Here is a 20385-nt window from a genome sequence, read left to right on the forward strand (position 1 = left end):
CCAGGGGCTGAGCCAGGGCTGCCAGTGGGAAGGCCCAGCCAGCCACCAGGAGGCTCAGGGTGGGAGGCAGGGGTCACATTGCCAGCTGAGTGGTGACACAGGTGTGCTTGCTGTATGACAGTTCGGCAAGCTGATCGCCTATCCTTCGTGCCTTTTTCTTTACACGTGTTATGTTCCGATAAGAAGTTTACTTAAAATTACCGCCCTGTTGGGGAGAGGGAGCGGGAGGTATGAGGCAGCGGGGGCAGGGTTTCAGTGCTAGAAGGTGACCGCGTCCTGGCGCCTGCTGGCCGGCACAGCGCCTGCGGTCAGTAACTCTGCAGTGTCCGCCAAAGCCCTGCTGTGAGGGCAGATCTCACGTGAAGGTGAAGTGTTCTTATCAATAGCGATTTATACTAATAATGATAAAGAGGGCCAGGAAAAAAAGGTTTCTATTTTTCTCTGGAAAAAAGTAACATTGCATCTTGTGAAATATTGGGAAAGAGTGGAGGGAAGGGGTTGGCAGGGGGAGGGAGGGGGACCCAGGCACTGGGGGGCGTGACCTCGGAACACACTTAACCATGTAACCGAAGTGCGCGGACGTGAGGAGGCGCGAGCGCCACGTCCAGGCTGGCGGGCACGGGGCGCGGGGCGCGTCCTTGGCTCCCGCGTGTGTGCGCCTGCGTGCATTCTTAAACACCCGCGGTTCCGCTGTGAAAGCTCAGTGGCAAACACGATGTCCCCTGGCAAGGAGAGACCTCTGGCGTGGCCACCGCTGGACGGGGCCGCATGTCCTCCCCGAGGGGACGACAACCTCTGGGCATGGCCAACAGCACGGGAGACCCGTGGCTGTGGAGAACGTGCCCTGAGACTCAGAGGCCCGGAGCAGCAAAAAGCACGCTTTACGTCAGGGTCCCTGGGGCCCAGGGCTTTGGCTGCGCTCCCGGTCAGGACCTCGGCAGAGGCTGCGGGCAAGGTCCAGCCGCCGTCCCCACTGGGCCGGAGCAGCGGCTTCTGGGATGGCGCCCTCATGTGGCTGTCAGTGGTGCTCAGCTTCTCACGGGCGGCGGTGCTGCAGGAGAGTCCCCAGGACAGGGCCGCCGGCTCCCCCCAGAGCTGTCCGTCCGAGGGGGAAGCCGCGATGCTTTCGGTGACCTAGACTCAGGAGGCCCACGTGGCACGGCAGCACACGGCCCACGAGAAGCGAGTTGCCGAGTGCAGCCCAGCCCAAGGGGCACGGGACAAAGCTCCACCCGGAGAGACCAGCATCAGAGAATGTGCGGCTTGTTTTAAAGCCACCAGCTGGGCCTTCTGGGGACGGTGTGGTCAGCAGGCCATGGCGTGGGCAGGTCATAGACGTCGGGGAGTGGCTCTGCCCGTGACAGGGACTTGCAGGCCCTGAGCCTTTGCTGCTGGTGAGCTTGCTGGGTGGTGTTCTGGGGAAACCTAGGGCCTTGTCCTTTTAGGGTGTTCAGTTTCAAGGATCTCCTGCCTCTTGTCCAGAGCTGAATGAAGCGGGAGGGTCCCCACAGGCAGCGTTCTGCCGTGGGCGAGCCACGCCCTTCGGCGCGGGCCGCCTGCCGCCACTCTTTGTGCCGCTCCTTGGTCAGCCGCGGTCCCCACCATGCCGCCCCCCCAGCCTCTGCGAACCTCATCCGGTCCCACTTCGTCCCTGGGGTGGGGGCAGGCGCCGGGATCTGTGGGGAAGGGACGGCCCTCAGCTAGGCAGGCAGGGGCTTGCTGGACTGCGGCCCCGCTCTGCGTGGGCGGGCCCGGGCCGCCTGTGCGTGGACGCTGCGTCCCGAGCCTCTCCCTAGTCCTGCCCCTCTCGGTGTCTTTCCCGTCCAGAGCCCAGCCTCCGAGCTGGGACACTCAGGCGCATCCACAGATGTCCCACGGCTGTCCCTCCCACCGCTGCCCGCCTCGGGGCCCAGCTGCCCACGCGCTCATGCACACCTGCCAGCGTTGGAACCGACGATCCACCCAGGAGCCTGGGCCACTCACCCCAGCTGCTGGGAGCCGACCAGACCCTGAGCAGGAGCTGCCCTAGGTGGCCTGCCGTCCCCGCCTCACCCCGAATGGGGCAGCCACAGAGGCTCGCAGGGTCTCCGGAGGGGCCGAGGGAGCTGACCGAACCCCGTATATTGCTCCCTGCCTGGGCCTCCCTGGCCGGGGACGAAAGCCACGTCCCGAGTCAGCACACCCGTCCGAGCTCTGCTGCCCAGCACGCAGGGGCCTGTGGCCGCTGGCCTCCCTCCCAGGTCTGACTCCCATCCGGGTGGTCCACTGTGGGTCCCCGTGGGGTGAGGGGGTGACAGCCTTGACATCCCTGTCCACTGACACTGACTCGGCAGCGGCACCAGGCCCGAGGACATCGCTGAGAACTAGACAGGGTCCCCAGGTCGCCAGCTGCCATTCTCAGGGGGTGACAGACACAACTAGGAAGGAAGTCGATCAGAGCAGAGGCTGGCTTCTGGGGGACAGTGAGGGACAGCACTGCCCACCGCGGCCTGCGGGTCCCCCAACACACTCCGCCCGCCACTGGCCCCCCCGCCCAGCACACTCCGCCCGCCACCGCCCCCCCCCACACTCCGCCCGCAGGCCTGTCCTGCCTCCTGCTTCATAGTTCCTTACCCTGCCTGAGGCCACCGTCCTCCTGTGTGTGACCTGTCCCCCCAACCGGATATCCCCCCACGGGACTCGGCATATACGAGGTCCGAGGTCCGCAGTGAAGGTTTCTTGGAGAAACGACTGAGTGAGGGCGTGAACGAGGAGGTGGCCGGGGAGCTGAGCACTCAACGACGAGAAAGCGCTGAGCAGCGCGAGGGAGGGGCTCCACGCAGCGGGCGCCGTGCACAGGCCCCGGGCGGAGCGCGCATGGCCCTTGGGGGGGGGGGCGGGGCAGGACGCGGTGGGCCGGGGTGGGACTGAGGCAGGACGTGGGGGTGAAGGCCGGGGTGGCGGCCACAGCGCTCGCTCCAGGACCAGCGGAGCGAGGCCCCCCTGTGGGCTCCTGCTCACGGGCGCCTCTCCACTACGGTGAGTGCCCCTCTGGCCAGCTCGGCGCCCCCTTCGCGCACCAGAAACCCAGGGGTTCGGACCCCAAACAAACACACCCACGGGAGCGCGGGGAAAGCACACAGCGGCGACTTTAATTTCCGCCCGCGCGCTGGCTTCCTGTCGCCGGAGGGGGCCGTGTTGACGAGCCAGCGCAGACAGCGCTTGGAGCTTCTCGGGTCCTCTTGGTCCTGACCTGGTGAGTCCCCGCTGTCCCTCTCGGCCAGAGTCGCCGCGGGAACGGGTGGGCGCTCGCACGTGCACCACTCGGGGATGGGGGTCAGCTCTCACTCGGCGCCGCCCCCCAGGCCGCGAGGCCTCAGGAGGGGAAGGCGGGCGCGTCGGCCAGCGGGCGGGACATGCTCTGGATGGCCCACTGCAGGATGGCGTCGAAGGAGTGCTGAGGGACAGAGGGGGCGGCACTGGGCGCTGGGCACGGGCACCCGGGGACCTCAGGATGCTGCGCCCGCCCCGCCCGCATTGGCCGCCAGGGTCTCGGGCTGGCTGGAGGAGGGACCTCCTGTCAGAGGAAGACGATGAGGCCCCCAAAGGCCACATTCTCCCAGTGATTCCAGCTACTGGTCTCTGGGTGGGGGGGGGGGGCTAGGCGGAGAGGGGGGCCAGAGGTCCACCAGGGGCACCCACCCCATGGCGGGACAAGTCGAGGCCTGTGCATCAGGCTTCAGCGGCCCCGGTGCTGGGGCTCTGCGGCCGCCCAACCCGCGATCCCCACGTCCAGGCCCCGGGACTCCTGGCGGCCAGATGGGGCTGCAGCTCAGGCCCCCTCGGGTGCTCGGGGCTCCTGCGTGTGGAGAGGTCAGCACCGTCCTGGAGCACATGGCCCTGCAATGCGGGGCTCCTGGCCCTTCCGGTGGCTCGGGAGCCTTGGGGGCGGGAGTGGGGAGCAGTAGGGGAGAACGTGGGGGGTGGGGTGCTGGGTGCTACCTCATTTAGCAGGGACTCCAGGTCATCCCTGTGGAGAACGGGCTCCTGAGCAGCAGAGTCGGCCCCCGCCTGGAACCCAGGAGACAGAGATCAGCCCAACCCCCACGTCCCCGCCAGGGACAGGCCGGCAGCAGCGGGGGTGGGGGGAGCTGGCCCCGGGCGGGGGATGCTGCGGGTGCTTCTCTGGGGGGCCTGAGAACTCTGGGGGTGGAGGGCGCGGGCAGGGCGAGCATGAGTGAGCTCGGGGTGTCCCACCCAGGACCCTGCATCTTGGGAAGCTGGCCACCCCAGGCCCCAGAGCTGCCCACCTCCACACCCTGCAGGTGGCCCTCTGGGAAATGTGGGGTGATTCAGAGAACCCCGTCACCAATGGAAAACTGAGGCCCAGAGCAGAAAGCGCCTAGTCCCACGGCAGCCGTTCAACCATCCAACTAGCATGGCCAGGGCCAACGGGGGGTGCACCGCTGGGCGAGGGCCGGAGCGGGGAACCAGAGTCCCCTCCAGGAGGGGGAGGGGCCCTTCCAGGTGGAACCTCGTGAAACTGCCAAGCTTGTAGCTCAAAACAGCCCAGGTCAGCACTTCCCACCTGGGGGTCTGATAAACACCGGCCTGCCCACAGCCCAGGTGCTGGAAGGAACATAGCCCTGGGGCAGGGTACAAGGCCTTTCTGGAAGGAGGGGGCCACACCCACAGCCACGTGACCACATCCACCATCACGTGATCACACCTGGGGCTGGGGCTGGGGCTGGGCAAAGGGGGAAACAACTTTTTACTCCAAAATGGCAACACACTTTATAGCAAGTGAAAAGGTGTCTTTGCTGCTAAGAACCCAGGCCTCGATAAAGGGACCAGGTGCTGGAGGGAAGCACCCCCACACACCCCGAGACCCCCGAGGCTGCCTGAGGAGCAGCCACGTCTGCGGGCTCGGGCACCCCCAGTGCACAGGGGTGCCGACCGTGAGAGAGGCTGCCAGCAGGAACAGGCCGCGGGCAGTCGTGAGCCACGCCAGAGGTCCCCGGGGAGCCCCCTAGTGGGCAGGGCCTGGGTGCAGTACCTGGGGTGCCGCTGGAGCCTTGGCGGTGTCTCAACAAATGAGGAGAGGGGGTGGGGCTCTGGGCTGCAGGATGGGGCAGGATGGGGTCCCCGCCCTGGGCTGCCGGAGGACTGGGGTGTGGGCAGGAAAGGTTCTGCGGAAAGTGACCTCGCAGGGTGACCTGGTCATGAATCCCTAACGGGGGCCGGTGGGTGCGGCTCGTGGTTTATCTCTGCCCTGAGCCGTTGCACCCGTTGCTGTGCACCTGGGTTCACGCACCCCTGAAACGTCCCTTCCGAGCAGAGGGCACAGCCTTACGTCCCCTGCGACCCCCTGCGACCCCGCCTGGCGTCCCCTCCTCCAGCTGATCAGCTTAGTTCCCTCCTTATTCTCAAACACAGGAAAGAAGCTGCTGTTCTCCGAAGCTGCACCTGGGTCTGCCAGGTCTTGCTTCCCAGGAACATCCTGTTTGACTCAGATACATTTTTATACAAATTCTCTACATGTTCGCACTTTCTTAGGTCCCCAGGGGCAGGATCGTACGTGGGCCACCCCGGGTCACCCAGAGAGTTTGCCCATCCCTAGGGCGGTGCCTCCTTTCCCTAGCCCCTCGCCTGACCCCCACCCGCGGGCCGCGTACTCCCAGGCTGGGGGAGGGGCGCCGGGCGATTAAGGACGCTCTGGGCACAGAAGGGCATCCAAACTGCGACTTCCTAGTCACTCTTCCTTGAGCGGGTTCCCTCTTTAAACAGATTCATCAAAAGGAAGTCGATTTACACAAAACCGTTAAGTTAGGAGCATGTAGTAGGGCTGGTGATGCGGTAACCCCAGAGCTGGCACCGAGCCTTCCGTTGAGATGTCCTGGCCCCACCTCCCAGCCCCCGGGGTCCCCCGGCCCCACTGGGGGCACTGACCTTGGCGGGCCCGGGCGCCTGGCGGGCGGGGCCCGGGGCGGCGTCCCCGCAGCAGGACCGGCAGCGCGGGGCGGCTCTGCGCGGACGGGAGGGCGCGCTGAGGCCCGCCGCGCCGGCCGGGGTGGGCGTGGGCGTCTGTCGCGGGGCCGCGGGTGCGCCACCCCCCGCCCCGGCGTCGCACTCGCCCGGGCCGGCCGCCCGCCGGGAGGTGGCAGCGCCCGTGGAACGCGGCGGCGCAGCGCGCGCACCGCAGCGCGTGCGCGCCGGGCGCCGGGCTCTGCGTGGCGCACATCGCGGTGACCGCGGGCCGGGAGGGACACGGAAGCCTCCTCGCGCCTCCCGCGCCGCCCCGGGGACCCGCCGCGGCTGGACCCGCGCTTCGTGGATCCCAGCCCTGGGAGGTCAGGGGCTCCCCTGATCAAGGGGTTTCCAGAATAGCACGCCCTGAAACGCTGGAAGGCCTGGGAACTCCCCAACGTCCCAACCCCCCTTATTGTCCTGCCTCTATTTGGGGCAGAGGACTCAGGAGCAATGAGGGAATGCCTCGCCCCTGGCTGGACTCCCTCCAGGAGGCCTCCTCCCCCAGCCTTTCCCGAGCCCCCCATGGTTCTGAGTGCTCCCCTAAGCTTCTTCTTGCCTTCCCCAAGGCTGGTCTGGCTGCTCCTGGTAGAGGTCTCCCCCAAGCCCTGAACCCTAACCCCCATCGACTCCTCCTGGACCCCCCGTGCGTCACCCCCCTGTTTCGGTGGGCCCCCTGAAGCCAGCCACCCCAATCCAAGCCCCCTCACCTGCTGCCCCTCAGGGCCCACGCACAGCAGGGGGCGCAGGGCCGAGGGGTCCAGCACGGGCAGGGGAGCCACGGAAGGTGGGACCAGCAGCTGCCTGAAGGCCACAGCGGTGTCCGTCCCAGCTGGGGGCTCCCCAGGCAGGCCCCTCGCTTCCTCTCCGGCCGACCTCAGTCCCAGGATGACCTGGAACCAGAGGGTCAGTGCTCAGGGCGGCTCCAGCACCGCCCAGGGAGGTCCCAGGGAGGTCGTAGCCCCTGGGACCCCGGGAGCCGGGGCTGCTGTCCTGGGCGGAGCCCCGCACCAGGCTGCAAAGGCCCGGGTGCATTGTCTGTGGTCCTCGGCTCTCGACCCCTTCCTGTCTAAAAATGGGGTGCCCAGGGCCTGGGGCTGGCAGAGTAAACCCTCGATATGTACCCAGGTGTCACGACCGGCACATCTTTGCCACACGGGGCAGACGCGCATCCCCTGTGCTGGGCGGACAGTCGCGGGCCTCCAGTCAGAGCACTGAGAAAGGGGCCCTCGTAAGGGGGGTGCCCGGCGGCCAGCACCCCCTCGGACCCCGCCGTATGAAGTCGAATTGCTGTGGCCAGGCTGAGGCGGGGCCACAGTTCGGTGGCTGGGGCAGGCCGACCCGCAGGAGTGGCCAAGCGGCAGGACTGCAGGCGGACAGCTGGCCTGGGAGGGGGCCCGTGCGTACCGGGGTCTCCTTCGCCTCCGGCAGCTCCTGGGGCCGCGGCTCCTCGGCCCGCTCCTCGGCCCGGGGCGGGTCCTGCTGGGCTCCTCCCTGGACGCAGCTGGAGCACCTCCAGGTGCCGCTGCTCGTGCCGTCGCCGGCCAGAAGCACGCAGGGCAGGGCAGAGGGGACAGTGGATCGCCAACCCACGACGCGGAAAGGCCTGAGGGCTCCCCCGGTCACCCTTTCTTTTACGGATGGAGAAACCGAGGCCCAGACAGGAAGTGGGCAGCGCCACAGTGGGCGGGCCCGCCTGGCACTCAGCAGGACAGCCCAGAGTGCCCGATGTTTACTCCTGGTGCATGGCCCTGGCCGCCGAGGTCAGTGTCCCAGAGTCCTTCTCTGAGGAGCCCCAGGAGTGTCCGACAGCCACACCTGCAGCGGCCTGTAGCCGGTTGGCACAAGCCTGCAGGCAGGGCCTCGCTGGGCCGGGTGCTTATGCCCAGGGGCCTGGCCACGGTCCACGGGGGGAGGGCGCCCAGCAGAAAGGAGGCGGCCAAGGGCAGGGAGGAAGGGAAAGGCGGGGCAAGGGGAACGATGGCTGAGCCTTGGGTCACTGCCACAGCCCCTGAGGCTCAGAGACGTGAGCGGGCGAGGTCGCCCAGCAGGCGGGGCAGGACTGAACCCCCATGCCCTCATCCGAGCCCCGTGACCCGCGGGCACTGGTGGGGGACAGGGCTCTCCCGGTGGCCAGGGGAGGGGGTGTCGGGAGGTGGACCGTCCTCGGGTGCAGCTCCGCATCTCTGTGCGCCCTGACCCTGAGGTGCGCTGTGCTTGGGGTGCGGGGTCGGAACGTGGGGTGAGATGGGGCAGGCCGGCCACGCTTTGCCTTGGGCCTCCATCCCCCTTTGCCGCCCTCAGGGCCCTGCTGGCCAGGCTGGGAGGATCGTGTGGCCACGCGGGCAGGAGGGTGCTGTGGGCGGGGCCGGGCTCCACCCCTGCCCAGTGAGCTGCACCAGCATGCGCCCCCCACACCCCGCGTGGCCTCCGCTCAGGGTCAGTGGGTGGAGGTCCCCGTGCAGCCCGGTGGGGGCGGGGGCGCCAGCCTCACCTGGGGACCTCCCGCAGCGGGGGGGCCAGGCAGGCCAGGTGGAAGGCGCGGGGGCAGCCGTCACAGCAGAGGAGCTCCCCGCCGTCCCGGCACACCGCACACTCGTCCTCGTTCTTCTGCGGCAGGGAGAGGCCCGTCTCGGGGGGTGGGGACGGGACGCCCCCACCCGGAGCCCCCGGATGGCTCCGCCACAGGGGACCCCGGGCCCCCAGGTCCCCTGGCCTGCTCCCCTGCCGGCCGATGCCTGCGCCCAGGACCCCCAAGGCCCACACGCCCCGCAGGTCCACCCGGCGCTCCGGCCGGTCCCGAGCCTGCACGCCCACCTCCACGCTGCCCCTTCCCGGCAGGCAACAGGGGGCAGGCCCGTTGGCCCAGGCACACGCCGTCCCCTCCGCCCAAGGCCACCATCCTGCTTGCGCCCTCGCCTGTATGGCGCCCACCATGCCCTCCGGGACCCCACCGCCTCCGGGAGCCCCCGGACTGCCAGGCTGGGCACCCTGCATAGCATAAGCACCCTCCTCCCGACGGTCGCCCTGGACCCTCCTCCCGCCGGCGGCAGGCGCGGTCGGCGTCGGGGTCTGTGACTAGTTCTGCCTCATTGAGAAACCGTCCTGGGAGGCCCAGCATGAGCTTGACACTCTGGGTCCAGGCTCGGAGCAGGGGCCACCACCCCACCCACGGCCAGCGGCGAGACGAGGGACAGCTGGCGCCCGGCCCAACGCCACGGTTTAAAACACCCAGGACGGCTCACTTTCTCTGACTCGTTTGAATCTGAACAACTGTGAATTATCAGAAATAAATACGATTGGGGAGAAAAAAGAGCCCCGCGCTGTGCACCGGAGCCTGGGCCCTGTCCTAGTCACCGCCGCGAGTGCCCTCCACGGGTGGCGACGGGGCAGGACCGCCTGCGGGGTCGTGGGGCTAAGGGGCACCCCTGTGGTCTGCGGTTACCTGGTGGAGCTGGGGCTCGCTGGGGAGGGTGGGAGGGGCCGGGGCCCTGCCCTGCTGGCCCGCCCTGGGGTCCCCTCCAGCCTGCGAGGGAAAAGAGAGAGTCACGAACAGGGGGAGCAGCCTGGACAGTGACACCCCCCAGCCCAGCAGAGATCCCGGCCCAGAGGTGACGCCGCTGCCACTGTGTGCGCTGGAGGTGGGGGGTGCCTGGGGCAGTGACCTGGGTCCCCTTGGCTCGGACCAGGGTCTTCAGGCCACCACTGCTGCGGGCCTTAATCTTCCCCGCGCTGGGGTCCTCATACTTGCTGGGAGTGTAGACGCCCCCGACCTGGACGCACTTCTGGGCACCACCTGGGAGGAGATGCTGCGTGGCCGGGCCACCTGCCCAGCTGGCCCTGCCCAGCCACACTGCAGCCCCGGGCCAGCGGCTGGCAGGCGGCTAGGCGCCCTGCGGCTGGATGCCCCTCCCGCCACGCCCCCAGTCAGGTCGGGGGCCAGGGTCTTGGGCACAGGAGTGTTCTCTGCTGGGGCATGTACTGGCTGAAGCATGTCACCAAGTTCGCATCACCTAGAATCTCAGAATAGAACCTTATTTGCAAGCAGGATCTTTGAAATTTGTTGAGATGGGTTCACAGTGGACCCTGCGTCCAGTGGCTGGCATCCTTACGAGGGGAGAGGACAGAGAGGGAGGGGGCCCTGTGACCCTGGAGGCAGAGGCTGGATTAACACCACTGTGAGCCAGGCTGCAGGGGGCAGGGGGGGCTGCAGCCACCAGGAGCTGGGAGTGGCCTGCACTCTGGCGAGGGAGCGCGGCCTTGCCGACCAGTCACGTTTGGAATTTCTGTTGCTTTAAGCCGCCCAGTTAGTGGCAATTTGCCATAAGAGCCCCGGGAACCACTGCGGGTTCCTCGGGCCCAGCCCCGGTGAGAGGCCAGGGCCCGCAGCAGCTCCCAGGGGCCAGCGGGTCTGCCGTCCTCAGCAAAGCCAGCCGGCGCCCAGCACAGAAGGAGGAGGCAGGAGGCGGTGCGGGGCAGGGACGCCGCAGGCTGTCCTACGGAGAGAGCCCCCGCCCCCCGCCGCACAGGGAGCGGCGCAGTCTGAGGATGTGAGCCTGTGACCAAGGAGGGGCCCAGCCAAGTGGGCGGAGGTGGTCTGGGACAGGGACCTGGGCTGCCAGCCCGTCGGAACCCCCAGGTCCACGTGCCTACGAGTCCCCGCCGCCCCGGGGGGAGCCCTCAGTGCTCCTCGCCCTCCAGAGCCAGCAGAACCACTCGGGGGCGCTGTCCGCCCCATCCACGGTCTGGGGGACGTAGATCCGGCATCCGTGCGTCTACCTGACTCGAACACCTGCTGGATGAGGATGCCCTCCACAGCCCCGCGGGCTCCTGGGACGTCCCCCGAGGACACGGCCACGGCTCTCTGCACCGAAGCGGACATGGTCTGAATCCCTGGGGAAGGCGGCAGGAGACGAGGGTCACGATCAGGAGGGTGGCCCCCGAGCGCCCCTGCACGCAGGAGGTGTGGCCTGAGAGGCGCCTGGTGGCAGAATGCTGCTTTGGTCACCAGGGCGGGCACGGTGGGGCCCGGTCCTCCACACGCAGGACAGACGGACAGCCCACGTGTCAGGGCAGACGGGCTGTGAGTGTGTGAGCGTGTGTGTGAGCGTGTGTGTGAGCGTGTCTGAGTGTGTGAGTGCATGTGTGAGCATGTGAGCGGATGTGTGTGTGTGTGAGTGCATGTGAGCATGTGGCAGTGTGTGCGAGTGTGCATATGAGTGTATGTGTGCGTACATGCGTGAGCGTGTGTGTGAGCTGACTAGACACAGTGGGCAGGAATGAACGAGGATCCCCCGGGACATGGGTTGGGCTGCGCTCGCAGGAGCAGAGTACCCAGGACCCGCCTTAGGTCAGCACCAATGACCCCAGGAGGCCTCTGGGCGCCGTGTCCTGGGACAGGGAGGGGGCCAAGGAGGTGTCTCTGGAGGAAGCAGTCGAGCCGTCCGTGAAGGAGGGGTGCTCAGACCACAGGAGGGGTGTCTGAGGCGTGCCCTCTTCCCCGTGTGGCTGTCGGGTGGGACATGGTCCCAGGGCAGTTCCCAGGCCGACCCCTGACCCTGGCCGGAGGCGGGGGCTGGGGCCTCTCACCGTTGCCCAGCAGGCGGCGCTGTGGCTCCGAAGTGCTCTCTGGCTTCTTGGGGGGCTTGGCCTTCACTTGGGGGCCTTCGGGGGGCGCTGCGGCGGCTGGCCCTCTCCCTGCCAGGGTCAGTAGGCCGCAAGGTGGAGAGAGAGTACGGGTGTCCCCCCAACTCCTGTGGGCCCCTGGCTTTACCAGGCTCTGGTGTCCACATCAGCGAGAAGGAAAAGACACCCACGTGCCTACTCGCAGGGCTGGGGTCACATTCAGTGTGTCCACTAAACACCCAGGGGACCCCTGCTGCCCCGCCAGGCTGATCTGGCTGATCAGGCGGGACAGAAGCTCCCGGAACCAGCCGGGGAGGGGTGTGGCAGGCGGGGGCGGGGGTGGCAGGGGAGTGTCAGGCTCCCTGGGGGCCATCTGAGACCCAGCCAGCTCCTCATCCTGTGTACCTGGGCTGGAGGTGCTCCTTGGGGACAGGGCTGCCGGTGGTGTGGTCTGGGACTCCTCTGGGACCTTCCTCTTGGTGGGGGGTCTGGGCAGGGACACCACTGCCTTGGGCCCAGCGGGGGGCTTCCGCCCCTTCCGGGGCTGACTGAGGTCCACATCTGCAGGGCGCCAGCAGGAGCGGGCATGGCCTCCCGCCCAGAGCTGAGGCCCAGGCCAGGTGAGCGAGGCCGGGGCCTTGACCGCGCAGGACCCCAGGCGGTCCTGGGTGTTGTCCTGGGGCTCCCTGGACCCCCACATGCACGCCCCTCCCCTCGTCCGGCCCCCAGCCCAGCACCCCACCTCTGGGGAAGCTGTCCAGGACGGGCTGCAGCCTGGCGTATCTCTCCAGGTTGTAGTCCTTAAAGAGGACCCTCCAGAAGGCCAGGATGGCCCCCGCGTCTCGGGTCAGAAGCCACGAGAGCAGCGCGTGGAAGGCCTGCGGGCAGCCCTCCTTCTCCTTCAGACGCAGGGTCTCCTGAGGCCAGCGCAGGGGGCGGGGCGGGTGCCCCCTCAGTGCCCCCTCCCCGCCGCGGCCACGGGGGTCGGGGTGGGGGGGTGGGGGGCCGGGACAAGAGGGCGGCGCCGACGCAGAGAAGGCTGCTGGTGGCCTGGGCGCTGTGTCCGTCCCTTGGCTTGGGCAGGTGTGGGGATGGCATGGGGTGCTGGGGTGAGGGCGGCTCCCTTGGACCCCGTCTTCGGGGACCGTGGCTTGGGGTGGGTCGGGAGAGGGCACCGGGGCCGTGTCCGGAGACCCTCGGCTGCTGGCTGCGACTTGAGGAGGGATGATCACGGTGGGGGGGCAGGGCACCCCCCTCCCCAGCCTGCCCCGGCCAAGTCCCCCTGGCTCATGGGCGGGGCGTTGGGGGCGGGAGAGCCGGGAAGGGAGGAGCGCGGGAGGGTCCCGCCGGAACTCGCTTCCCCAGCGCGCACCCCGAGGGCGGCGGGGTCTGGGCTGGGGCCCACCTGGAACTTGTCCTCGGGGACCACGTCGTGGTCGGCCAGCGCGTGCAGCAGCGGGAAGGCGCTGTCCACAGCCACGGCGATCTCGGTGCGGTGCAGCCGCAGCAGGCGGCGCAGCGCGGCGTCGCCGCCCGCCATCGCGGGGCTGCGGGCGCGAGGCTGGGCGCTGGGCTCGGCGCCCCTCTCCCGGCGTGGAGGGCGGCCTCAGCGTGCCCCGGGCCTGTGAGGCGTCTGGGGCCTGTCTGCCTCCTGGTCCCAGCGCTCCCGCAGCCCGCAGGGCTCCTGGGCCGGCACACGGGGACGCGCGCCTGGCGGGCTGAGCGCTGGGGCGCGGGGTCCCTGTTATAGGCACTCCCCACGGAAAGAGCAAAGGCCCAGCTGCCCCAAAGCCAATCAGGGCCCGCGCTTCCTGAGGGGCAGGACTGGACGGTTCCCTGTCACTAAGACGAGCCGGGTCGCCCCGCCCGCAGCCCCTGTCCCCACACCTGCGAGAGAGACCTCTGTTCCTTCCTTTGCTGTGAAGGAAGCTTCTGGGACAGCTGTCTCAGACCCCTCGCTCACGTACAGGACGGGAGGGCTGAGGAAAGAAAAAGCCACTTCACGACACACCTAATGACACCCGCTGGGCCAGTGGCAGCGGCTCCAAAGCTCCCCCACAGAGGCACCCAGGGGTGCCGGAGGCCGTGCTGCGGTTTTAGGGGTGAGTGAGGACTGTCGCCTCCGGCAAGTTGGCGTCCAGATCAGAGTCTTCGCGTCTCTTTTTCCAACCACGCCGCCCTTGCAGGTGCAGCTGTGTCCTCGGGGGAGCCTGCGGGCTGCTGGCGCCCCCTGGCCGCCTGCGGGGAGGTGAGTGGCGGCTCTGGGAGAGCCCCGGGCTTTCCGCCCCGCAGGGCGTTCCTGCAGGTGGCCCAGAGCCACCAGGATGTGTGGAGGGGCCCGCGTGACCCTCGGCAGGGACTGGGCCGCTGCCTTTGTAGGGCTGAGCCTCAGTTTCTCCGTGCGGCATGGCACGCAGCCACGTGCCTGCTGCTTGGTGGCCATGGCTAGCCCTCTGTCCTCGCGCACGAGGGAGCAGGCGCCCCAGCTCCTCCCGACCAGGGCGTGGCACGCACCGGGCGCAGACGGGCACAGCGGGCACAGCGGGCCCTGCCCTGCGCTCCCCCGCTGCCCTCGCTGGGTGTTGGCCCGCCCTGAGGTCAGCGCCACCCTCACCCCATTCCGCAGAGGAGGCCGAGGCCCAGAGAGGTCACGGCACTGGACCAAAGCCGCACAGCTCGTGCGCGGCCCCGGGTGACTGACTGGTGGCCAGGTCAGTGCTCTCAGCACGCTCGGCTCGCTCCTTGTGTGCCCAGGTCACGTCAAGACAGGGAAATGCATCCCCATGGGATGTGCCCAAGATCGGCCTGGGGTTACATTTTCTGATACCGCACAGCGATGTCAGGGAGACTTGGGGGTCTGGAACCCCTGGGAGAGGCCTGGCTGAAGACGTTGACCTGGAGGTCGTCAGGTCACTGATATGGTTAGAACCCCGGAGGGGAGTAAGAGAGTCCTGACGCGGAAGGGACTCCTGCAGTTCCGGTGGCTACTGCTCCCCGAGATGGAGGGCCGCTGGGCAGGAGCACAAGGGACGTCGTCAGAAAGTGCCCAGGAGTGCAGGGCACTTGGACATATCTCAAAGGCCAAGTCCGGTCACGGGAGGTCAAGGGCTGACCCTCCCACGGAGCCCCTCGAGGTCACCGGTGAGCCTGAGACACTGGAGGGCAGTCAGGGGGGAGTCGGGGCGGAGGAGCGAGGTGCTTGCCCTGGCTGAGGGGCTTGAAGTGCAGAGCCCCAGCACCCCTGCCCCTGGGAGGCACCCAGCCCCCAGGGGAGAAGCCTGTGTGGCTGGGCTGGCACCGCCCACTTTTCAAAATAGATGTTACTTTTTAATCTTTAAAAATGGACTTTATTTTTCAAAGCAGCTTCATGTTCCCAGCAAAGACGAGCAGAAAGGACAGGGGTCCCCCCCACGGCCTCCCCCACTGTGGACGCCCCCACTGGAGGGGGGAGTAGATGAACCTGCCGGGACACGTCACTGTCACCGGGAGTCCCCAGTTCACATCAGGGACACTCCTGCTTCTGCACACTAGGGATTTGGACAGGTACATAATGACATATGTCCGTCACCATGATGTCACGCAGAGTCGTTACATTGCCCTGAAAATCCTCTGTGCCCTGCCTGTTTATCCCGCCCTCCCCTCACCAGGAGGACACCCCAGATGTGGCCCCGCCGGCACCGGGCTGTGGCAGAAGCTCCCACTGCCGAGGGGGGCGAAAGCAAAGGGAGCCACAAGCAGCCGACACCCTGGAAAAGCCCCGCAGGGGAAGCGCCGGGCGCCGGACAGACGAAGCACAGAGCCCTGGGGACAGGGCTGGGGTCCCCGCGGGGGTTCCCACGGGGGGGGGGGGCTGCCAGCGAAGCCTGACTCAGCGAGGGCGCGGCAGCGGGAGAGGGGGCGGGAGGCCCGGCAGTGCTACAGCCGGCATCGGACATTGGGGCCTGAACCGTGCGGGCCGAGGGTTCTGGCCCAGACCCGAAGCGAGGGGGCCAGACAGGAGGCCGGGAGGGACGTGCTGCCCGGCCATGCCCAGGGCATCCAGCTTCAGGCCCTGGAGAACCCAGCGGCCCGCCTGGCCACGGGCCACAGCCCTGCTCAGCCTCCGCCAGGGGCCCAGGCAGGGTCGAGACGTGCTGCTGCCGTGGATGAGACCGTGAGCCTCCCGCCGGCCAGGGCGAGGGAGCCAGCCCAGGAAATGCAGATGGCCTCGTGTCAGGGAGAGCGAAACCCTCCGGGACCGGCACGGGGCCCTCGACAGCCCAAGAGCAGGAAACACATAGGAATTTTCCACGTCCAAGGGCCTCTGGTGGGCACCCTGTACCAGCGTCCTCAGCCACCACCCCACCACCACCCAGAGGCCCTGAGTCCCCGGGCTGACCCGGCTACTCGCTGGCCATGCCGGTGTCTCGGGGCCGCGCCCCAGGCCTGCAGGTGTAGACGCACCTCCCAGAATGTCCCCACCTGCTCCTGTCCTGCTGAGTGTGCAGAGAGCAAGGGAGAATGTGACCCGCTTTGGGGCTGGGGCTGGGGGGCTTCCCCTGCAGATGACGTGCGAGGAACAGAAAGCCCCCAACTGTCCCTCGATGGAGGCGGGCCGGAGGCCAGACATGGCTCTCCGTGGTGGCAAGCGGGCGGAGGGCCGCGTGCGGGCACCTGCTCACTGCGCCTGTATCCTGCAGGTTCAGTTATTGTGAAGGAGAGAAAGCGAAGCTTCGCGTCAGAAAGGACGCGGACAGGCGTGGGCCGGCGCGGCGGGCACTCGGCCGGGGCCGCAGTCTGCTCGCTCAGCCGTGGACTGAATTCGAATCTTACTAACATACGTATATGTCAGTTCTTATATTAAAATAAGAAATAAAATATAATAGAAAATATTTCCCATACCTATTAAATATCAAAATTAGGAGTAACGATAGGAAAAAATTCTGCAGTACCCACACTTCTAAAAAAGAAGAAATAGATAGATATGCCATGTTCCTGGATTCAACTTCTTAGTTTTATTTTTTAAAATGTCAGTTCTTCCTTAATTAACTTATAAAGCTAATAAAATTTCAGTTAAATTGCCAAAGGGGTTAGTAGAATATGAAAAGTGGTAACCGTAGAGAAAAAGCAACTGATCTGACTTAGTGATGAAAGACGTTTGTATATAAAAATGTCATGGAACGCTACCATGGGGACGGCATGCTGGGGAAAACACACCACGCAAATATGAGGATGCGGTAAGAGTTAGCGTCTTTAATGTAGAAAGGAGTTGTCAAACCAATAAGAAAAAGGTGAATACTGAAGAGTTAAAAAGAGGCAGAAAAGAGAGGCTCGACTTGCACGGAGGCTTCTCTCCACCGCCCAGGGCACCGGGCGCTGGGGTCACGCGCACGTCGCCGGCTGCGGTGAGACTTTCGAGTGTCAACCGTGAAACGGACGAACTGCGCCGTGAAACGGACGAACTGCGCCCGCCCAGACGACAGCACCGGAGCTTCACGAAGCGAAGCGGGCTTCACGCCGCGCGTGCATCGCGCCACAAAGGGAGCGTTCGCCTAAGCGGGGCGCGGCACGCGACGTGCCGTCGAGGCGTTCCGGGAACCTTCGCGCGTGACGCCGCCGTGAACGGCGTGTCCGATGGCCGGCCTGCAGCCCTGTCCCCAGGGCTCCGCGGAGGCGGCCGCGGACTGGGCGCTGCTGGGCGGAGGGTGGTTCCGGCGGGGCGTGCTCAGGCGCCTCTCCAGCTGCGGGGACGGGCCGCAGTGACCGTGGTCGCCAGCAGAGGGCGCTGTGCGGCCGCATCTGTGCCCGGCACCTGCCCTTGCTCCTGCGCTCACACGCGGCGCGGGCGGCCTGGTCTTTTCCCACTGTCGCTGCCTGGGTCGCAGGGGGCCTTGTCCCAGGCCGGCTCGCTGAAGCCCTTGCCGCCCCTGGGAGCACAGCGAGGCCTCGCTGAGGGGAGGCCGCTCCCAGCGGTGGGCTGCCCCCCACTCCGTATTTACAGCTGCCCCCTCGCTGGTGGGCAGGGGAGCCGCAGGCTGAGTGTGCGCACTGCCGGACGGACGGATGGACCGACGGATGGACGGATGGATGAGAGGCTGGTGTGGTCCTCTCTGGGCCAGGGCCCCCGCGAGCGCCGTTTCTCTTTCGGTCCAACGGCTTCGTCTCCTGGGGAAGGATGAGGATCGGTCCCCTTGTCCACCCGTCCACGCCCCCGGCAGAGCCCTTCCATCGGAGGACGAAGGGCGGGCTCCCGGCCGCCCCAGTTCAGGCTGCGGACGGTGCGGGATTTTCTCGGATGGCGGGTGGCTCAGAGGGCCTCGCGTCCACCCTGGCAGCGGCTGTGGCCTGGAGGTGACCAGGCTGAGTGGAGGTTTTCGTGTGACCGATGCGTCTGCCCGGAAGTCTTCACGGCTGGTCTCCACACGCTTTTGACTGTGACTGCCTCTGACAAGCTCTCCCCTTGCCGTCCCTGCAGGTAAACGCGGCCCAGCCTGAACCTCGGCGGCCTCACCCGCAGCTCGCTGTGCTTTGCTTGTCCCGAATTGTGATTCCTCCTGAGCTTGCCTCAGTTTACCCCTTTATTTAGGTCGATAAACCCAGCAAACATCATGAAACATCACCTCTCCCTGCTCAGTACCACTAGCTGGTCGCATGACTTGACCCGGCCACTGAAATGTGACCAATGGCCCCTTCCCTTGCCGGGGCCCACTCTCCCGATGGAAGAGGGCACGGGCCCTCCCGGCCTGCCCCACAGAGGCCCAGGGCCACGAGGGTCGGAAAGGGTGGATGGGACACCGGCCCCCACGGCTGAAGCCCTGAGCCGGGGTTGTCGATGCCGCGACCTGGGCGGCCCTGCCTGTCACTTCCCAAATGCTGCTCCAGGACGCTGGTCCCCATTGTCCCCTAGGAGCCTTGTGCTCTGGCTGAGGCACGTTGTGACACCGGCTGCCAGGCCCCGTCTGCTTAATTTGCCTGAAAATCCTCTCCAGTGGCCTGGTGTGCGACCCGCAGACCCTCCTGCTCGTCGGGACCCTTCAGGGCGGCAAAGGACGCACGGGGGCTGCGGTGGGGTGGGGTCTCACCGCTGCCGGGACACGAGGACTCCAGCCAGCCAACCCGGTCGGTGCCCGGCTACATGTGGCCAGCCCCAGACCCAGCCGGGTAACCACAGGTCAGGATGGACCTAACCGCAGGCCCGCTGCAGCTCTGAAGGGGTCGGGGCTCGGCAGGGAGCCTGGGCGGGTCCCCCAGCCTTGAGGGTGTCCTGGCCAGGTGAAGGCTGGGGGTCCGCCGGAGAGGCTTCAGACCCGCCCTCTCGGGGCATTGCAGGGCAGAGTGGGGAGGGGGCAATTAGCTGGGGGCCTGTGCAGGTGGAGAAGCCACATCGGGTCCTGCCCTTTGCTCCCACGCAGGGCCCTTCACCTGTGAGGTTTCAGGGCTTCCTGGGCATCTGTGTCAAGGACAGGCGGCCAGAAGCTCACCCCAGCCCAGGACCCATGGCCGGCAGAGCAGCCTGAGTGTCTCAGGGCCTAATTCTGGTGGTGGCCTTGGGGTCACTGAGAGGCCAGCTCCTCTGAGGCCCTTTACAGACCAGCAGGACCCCCTCCGTTTCTGCAGTGGTCGGCCCTGGTCTCTGCCAAGCTGTGGTATGGCGCACAGACACCAGCACAGGGCGCGTCCCAGGGCCACACTGACGCCTGCCCGCCCACCCTGGCACCCTGCCAGGGCCAGGTGCTCCTGCCGGCCCGGGTGCCCTCCCTGCTGTACGGGTCCCACGATGAGAAGCGTGTCCCTTCACGGAGCTGGAACGGGCCCCGGACCACCCACGCTCCCCTCTGCCCCCAGAAACAGTACAGACAGGGAAGGCCAGGGCGTGAGCCTGTGGTCGGGTGGCGGACAGGCCTGCACCCCAGCTGCAGCGGTCTCTGTAATCATTGTTCAATCTGGGTCCCCCGAAAAATACAAAGTTGAACTAAATAAAAGGAAGAGGAAGCAGTTAAGACAATTTTACTCAAACACGGGGGGAAACGACTTCGCTGGCAGCAACAGCCTTCTCGTCCCTCCGCATTAAAAAAATAAGCTACTGAGAGGAGGTGTTGCAGGGATCCACGCTCGCGGGGAGGCGGCACTCGTATCACGGCCACACCGCCCAAAGCAGCCTACGGATTCGGCGTGACCCCCATCAAAATGCCAATGGCACTTTTCACAGAGCTAGAACAAACAACCCTAAAATGTGTATGGAGACACAAAAGGCCTCAAGTAGCCACAGCAATCTTGAGAAAGAAGAACGAAGCTGGAGGCGTCACACTTCCTGACTTCAAACTACATTACGAAGCCACGGTCATCAAAACAGCACGTCACTGGCATGAAAAGAGACACACGGGCTAATGGGACAGGATAGAGAGCCCAGAAATAAACGCATGCCGGCGCAGTCAGCTGATCTATGACAAAGGAGCCAGGAATATGCAATGGGGAAAGGACAGTTTCTTCAATAAATGGTGTTGGGAAAACCAGACAGCTACGTGCAAAAAAAATCATATTGGACCGCGATCTTACAGCACACACGAAAATGAACTCAGCATGGATTATAGATTTGAATGTAAGGCCTGAAGCCGTACAATTCCTGGGAGAAAACCCAGATGGTAAGCTCCTTGATACAGATCTTGGAGATGATTTTTTAAATCTGACAACAAAAGCGAAAGCAACAAAAGCAAAAATAAACGAGTGGGGCCACATCGAACTGAACAGCTTCTGCAGGGCAAAGGGAACCATCAA

At 66.3% G+C, this 20385-nt stretch overlaps 1 protein-coding gene and 1 pseudogene across 1 annotated transcript; one reads left to right on the forward strand and one right to left on the reverse strand.

Moving 5' to 3' along the window:
* Positions 1–3104: 3104 nt before the first annotated feature.
* Positions 3105–13171, reverse strand: AIRE (autoimmune regulator). The gene is made up of 12 exons (XM_036238146.1): positions 13037–13171; positions 12374–12548; positions 12037–12192; positions 11596–11670; positions 10786–10899; positions 9658–9802; positions 9452–9530; positions 8501–8616; positions 7414–7531; positions 6717–6899; positions 3982–4050; positions 3105–3436 (listed from the first exon to the last, which is right to left on the reverse strand). Exons 1-12 carry the CDS (start codon positions 13169–13171, stop codon positions 3356–3358), a joined length of 1446 nt encoding a protein of 481 aa, XP_036094039.1. The 3' UTR covers positions 3105–3355.
* A 1459-nt stretch (positions 13172–14630) lies between these two features.
* Positions 14631–16446, forward strand: LOC118614915 (annotated as a pseudogene).
* Positions 16447–20385: the final 3939 nt, after the last annotated feature.

This window comes from Rousettus aegyptiacus, unplaced genomic scaffold (assembly GCF_014176215.1).
Source record: "Rousettus aegyptiacus isolate mRouAeg1 unplaced genomic scaffold, mRouAeg1.p scaffold_m13_p_20, whole genome shotgun sequence".
Lineage (NCBI taxonomy): Eukaryota > Metazoa > Chordata > Mammalia > Chiroptera > Pteropodidae > Rousettus > Rousettus aegyptiacus.